The sequence below is a fragment of the Octodon degus genome, unplaced genomic scaffold (genome assembly GCF_000260255.1).
Source record: "Octodon degus isolate 3935 unplaced genomic scaffold, OctDeg1.0 scaffold00387, whole genome shotgun sequence".
NCBI classification, from domain to species: domain Eukaryota; kingdom Metazoa; phylum Chordata; class Mammalia; order Rodentia; family Octodontidae; genus Octodon; species Octodon degus.
The window spans coordinates 471,941-477,305 of NW_004524963.1; the positions used below are offsets into that span (position 1 = coordinate 471,941).

The 5,365-nt window shown below is 52.6% G+C and overlaps 1 protein-coding gene across 1 annotated transcript; it reads left to right on the forward strand.

Moving 5' to 3' along the window:
• Nucleotides 1-1,591: 1,591 nt before the first annotated feature.
• On the forward strand, nt 1,592-5,100 carry LOC105740884 (leukocyte immunoglobulin-like receptor subfamily B member 4). Its single transcript, XM_023708532.1, has 9 exons — nt 1,592-1,603; nt 1,704-1,739; nt 1,897-2,175; nt 2,318-2,620; nt 2,920-3,135; nt 3,309-3,437; nt 3,600-3,646; nt 4,434-4,589; nt 4,666-5,100. The coding sequence occupies exons 2-9, from the start codon at nt 1,718-1,720 to the stop codon at nt 4,942-4,944; spliced, it is 1,431 nt and encodes a 476-aa protein (XP_023564300.1). The 5' UTR covers nt 1,592-1,603; nt 1,704-1,717; the 3' UTR covers nt 4,945-5,100.
• Nucleotides 5,101-5,365: the final 265 nt, after the last annotated feature.

The following is a 5,365-nucleotide window of genomic DNA, read 5'->3' on the forward strand; positions in this document are numbered from 1 at the left end:
CCCCTTTTCCAAATTCGTGTCTTGGGACTGTTCCATAGCCACTCCCTAGGGAGCCCATCGTCCGTGTGACTGGGGCTGTCCCTGATCCACCACCCCGTGATGCTGCTCCCACTTCAGGTTCCCCTCCTGCTTCCCTGGCCTCTGCTCACACTGCTCTGTGCAGCAGAACATGACTGCTAGGTCCCTTTGGGAACTCTGGACCATGGGGAGACCCCAGACGAAACACAGGGAACCTGAGCCAGCTGTGTCCCTGCATTTCCTGATGTGAGGACCTTGAGCCTCATGTCACAGGAGTAGTCACCATGCTCCCCTTCCTCCCACACAAGGTCTCACAGTCATGAGCTTCAGTAAGTTTGAGCCAGTGTCCCCTCAGGAAGCAAGGACTCTACATTGAGAGCAGCGTCCTTGCCTGGGACAGCTCAGGAAAAGCTCCGCTGCTCTACACTCTCTCAGCAATTGAACCTCTCACAGCACCTTCTTCACCTAGGGCAAGGGCATGATCACTAATCTCAGGCCCTATGACTTGGAGAATGTTGTGATCCAAGCCTCGGGGAAGCCCTGGAGCCTTTCACTTTCTCCTTAGTCCAACACAGGCTCCTGGCTAGGTAGAGCCCCTGGCACCACCCAAGCCCTCAGCTCTGCAGGGAGCACATCAGGGAGTAGCAGGTGGATACGTCTCTCATGCAACACAGGTGAACTTTCTGATGGTAAAGCACACACGAGGAGGAGAGGAAAGCCCTCCACATGGGGCTTGGCCTGCCCCCGCCTACTCACTAGGGGCCATGCTCACTTCAAATACAGCCCAGGCCAGGGCAGTGAAGCCAGCAGAGCTCTCAGTCCTCCACACAGTGTGTGAAGAGCTGCAGTGAGATGCTCTGGGGGAGGTGGTGGGTGTCCTCCTTCAGGTCCCTGGAAGGAAAAACCATAAAATGGAGATGGGAATCAGCACAACAGGGAGTGCATGGTTATTTCTGCTGCTGGCTCAGTCCATGGGTTGTTACTACAGCAAAACACTAGAGACAGTCAAGGTAGAAGGAGGAAACCCTGATGGGGCAGATGTCTGTTCCTCCTCCTGTTCCCACAGGACAAGCAATCAGATGCTGGGTCTCCATGGAGCATCTCCTGGTCAGAATGCAGGCGACATACACCCCTAAACCAGACGCTGTTTCTAGAGTCTGAGAAAACTATGAAAAGTCTCCTAAGTAAACATTTGCAAAGGCCCAGGAGTGACACTCTCTGAAGATGAGTGTCTGCTTGGAGTCTGGCTTCTGCAGCCATCAAGGTCAGAGCCTGGGTCCTTCCTTTAATGACTGGGGTTCTCCCCTTGTGGGAAGATGTAGATCCTAGGGAGAGCTCAGATGTGGTCTGACATTTCTCCATGGAGCTTTGGATCCTGAGCTGTGAAATCCAGAGTCTGTGACAGGGCGAAGCTGTCTGTCCTCTTTGGGTGGGTCCACAGAGGTGGGGAGCAGGGGCGGAGGCAGCTCTGACTTTCCACTTCCGCTCATCTGTGAGTCCAGCAGCGCTGAGGTCTTCTCTGTCAGAGCTGGAGCAGTCAGAGCAGACAACATGATACCTACGGCACCTACTCTGCTCTGCCTAGGTCAGTGCTGGGAGCAGGGGGGGACCAGGCTGGGGTGGAGAGGGGGCATCAACTGAGGCATCAGATGGGGCCTCTGACAGCACAGAAAACTCTCTTCCAGGACTGAGTCTGCAAATGGGGCTGCAAGGACCTACAGGTGAGTCCATTCCAGCACCCTGTGTCCTGCTCCATTCTCAGCCACTCAATATCAGCTGGGACACAAAGGCTTGGGCTGAGGGAGAGACACTGGAGAGGCCTTGGGTTGACATAGGGGATTTAACAGTTTCTGGGCTCAGCCTTGGAATTCCCTACAGGTTCCTTCCCAAAACCCACACTCTGGGCTGAACCTGGCTCTGTGATCCCATGGGGAAGGTCTGTGAGCATCTGGTGTCAGGGGACACTGGGAGCCCAGAAGTACCATCTGTACAGAGATGGAAGAGCGAGGACCTTGGAAGTATCAATCTTACTCAGTGACAGGGTCAAGTTCTTCATCCGATCCATGAGAGAAGATGATGTAGGACAATATCGCTGTACCTATCACATCCCTGCTGGCTGGTCAGAACCCAGTGATGTCCTGGAACTTGTGGTAACAGGTGAGAAGACAGTCAACCCCAGCCCTAGTCTATGTCCTAAAGAAGATACCTGCTCTCAGGGGTGTCTCCCACTCTCAGTCCAGCCCTGGGGACAGTGAGGGATCTGGGAGTCCACTTCATAGGCTGCCTTCTTCTCTCCTAGGAGTCTACAGCAAACCCAGCCTCTCAGCCCTGCCTCACCCTGTGGTGATGTCAGGAGAGAATGTAATCCTCCAGTGTGGCCCACAGAGGGGATTAGACAGATTCATTCTGACTAAAGAAGGAAAAGATGAGCTCTCCTGGACATTGGTGTCAAGACGAATTCCTAACAGACCATTCCAGGCCAAGTTCCATGTGGGCCCCGTGTTTCCTGGGCACAGCTGGAAGTTCAGATGCTATGGATCTAACAGGAAAAGTCCCCAGGTGTGGTCCACACCCAGTGATGTCGTGGAGCTCTTAGTCTCAGGTGGGAAGACCCTGTCTCTGACCTCTCTCAGCTCAAAGAGTCACACATGGCCTTAAACCTAGGGACATTGTTTCCCAGTTGGAGGGATCAGGACCCAGGGATTCCAGCTAGGGAAGGATTCTTCCTTTAAAGTCACAGCTTTCTTCAAAGAGTGCCTGACAATGCCCTTGATTTGAATTTAGCAAGTGCTCTGTGGGCAGAGGCATTGTTGGGAGATGTTGGGAATGATTTTGCACAGCCAGCCATGGACAGTGCCCAGGACCAACCTGGCCTTCAACTTATCCTGTCTCTATTCCCAGGATCACCAGTTCCCAGCACTGATAGCCAAGAAGTCTCATCCACAGGACCTTCTGGGGACCCCACCTCCAGCCTCAGTGCCCAGATCCCCAGCATGGGAGTCCCGGGCTCTGTTCCCAGTGTCCTGAGTCCAGGCTGCCTGGAGGCTATCAGCCCATCTCAGCCTTCATTCCAGAGTCAGCCCAGCTGGTGTCCAGAGAACAGAACTTCAAGTGCAGGTATGGACAAGACGTGGGCAGGAACGTCCTTCCCTGGTTCTGGATTTTCTTATCAGTAGCCTGTCTGGGTAGGGAGAGAAAGGCCCTATCACAGGACTGAGAAATTTGGAGGTGATGAATGCAACCCCCATGAGGGCAGGATCATCACTGAAGCAACTCTCTTCCTAATGTAGACATCACTCGTGACCGAGGTCTGGAAAGAAACCTGCAGATCCTGGCTTGGGTTTTTGTGGCCTTCTCCCTCATATCTGCAGGCCTCGTGCTGCTGCGACTTCAGCATCAGGGACAATGCAGGAAGGCAGGTGAGGAGGAGATGGGCTGGCTGCACCCCAGGGAGGGATCAGAAGCTCTGCTTAATGCGCCACAAGCCAGAGCAGCTGGTCTGACCCTGAGCAGCAGGAGCCACCACAGATGCAGGAGGGCTCAATGCAGGTGTCACAGAGCAGGATCCTTCTTGTCACCAGGACCCAGTTCTGCTGCCACCTCCCCAGAAGGCTCCTGCAGCCACCAGGTAAATCCTCCCCTCCAAGACCCAAACATCTCACCCCACTTGTTATCGTCTATGTTCTTTCACATTGAGTAGCTTCCCTCCATAAATCTACACACCTGCCTTCAAGACCTTGAACTCCTCAAGGGTGAGGACCCTCTTCTTTGTCCCTCCCCTGAATCTCACCAAGCTCCTGGCAGGCTGAAGCCCTGGCAGTGAGGAGCTGTGTTCTGGTAGCAGTCTAGATCACCAGCCACATGTGGAGGACTGCTTCTCCATAGCTCACTGTCTGTGAGGCTGACAGTGTGGTTGGACAACCACCAGTACCCAGGGACTGTGTCCTCAAGTGGCACAGTGCATGCACAGACAGAAAGCAGTGACAGAGCAGAGGCATGACACAGAGACCCCATAAGTGCACAGCACTGTGAGTGACACAGGCAAGGAGGATTCCCTCTGCAGAGACCTGAACCGTGGACAAGTGTGGGACTGTCCCAGGGCTGAGCTTTCCTACTAGGGAGCAAGAAGTACTAGACCAGGTGAGAACATGCATGTTGTCCAAGTGTAGCCTGAGGTCCCCTGTCACTGGATATGTCAGATAATGGACAGAAGTGTCAGTGCCAAAGTGCACAGCACTCTAGGGCTCAGACTTTCAGGGCCCTGGGCTCTGATGGGGCTCATGAAGCCACTGGAAGTTTTCCCAGGCAGGGTCCGAGGTGATGACTGTCCCAGTGCTCACTATGCAGTCCCTGTGGGACTGAGAGATGGTACAGAACAGAATCAAGGAGCAACCTTTGTCACTCCTCTCCTGCAGAGCACTGAGTATGAGGATTGGCACATAATGACCCACAATCTGGTGAAGCCCTATGGATGGAGATGTGGTGGGCTTTCACCTGTTTCCCCCAAAGCAAGGCTATTCCTGGACTTGAAAGACAAAGATGCACAAGAGCACAATCAGAGGGACAGGCAGGTGAGTGCTGTTCCCTGCATGGCCCCTGGCTTTCCAAGGTTGCACCCTCATTCTTGTCCCTACTCTCACTCCTTAGGAAGCTGACTCTGAAGATCCCCAGGGAGTGACCTATGCCCAGCTGATCAGCTTCAAGCTCAGACAGGAGCCAACTGCAGCCCGTTCCTCCCAGGTTATACAGCCTCCAGCTGAGCCCAGTGTGTATGCCTGCGTGGTTGTCCCTGAGAGCAGGAGACATCTCAGACTACAAAGTGCTTGCACACTGGGGCGTCAGGAAGAAAAAGAGCTCTCCGGGGCACACTCATTTGAGGACCATGGGCAGCCTGGGGTTTCTGGGTGGGACCCTGAGGGATCCTAGCATCACCTTATCCTGCAGTCCAAGGTTACTGCACCAACACCTCTGAGTATTTAACAAGTTAGTGGTAAAATATGTGAGACTCAGCCAAGGAAATCCCAAAGTGATCTAATTTATCTTCAGAATAAGAGCATACACCAAGCTTGCAATGCATCTATACTTTAGAGTAGATGAGACCCTTAAATAAGCAAATAAAATCAGGAATAATTCAATGATTTACCTGTGCATTAAAATAACATTTTTTTTTCAGGTTCCAGAGCTACATTTCTCACATTCTTTGTTTTTTTTTTATTATTTCATTTTATTTTTTTATTATTATTTTTCTAATGTATTTTAGTATAGGGCCTAGTCTACACAGATCGAACTTGTAGTGATCCTCCTGTTTTCAGTCTCCAAAATGCTGGGGTTATAGGCACACACCACC

Coding starts and splice junctions, on each gene's coding strand:
- LOC105740884 (XM_023708532.1), top strand. CDS start 1,718: ATGGGGCTGCAAGGACCTACAG. Junction 2,176..2,317: donor CCTGGAACTTGTGGTAACAG/GTGAGAAGACAG, acceptor CTTCTCTCCTAG/GAGTCTACAGCAAACCCAGC. Junction 2,621..2,919: donor CGTGGAGCTCTTAGTCTCAG/GTGGGAAGACCC, acceptor CTCTATTCCCAG/GATCACCAGTTCCCAGCACT.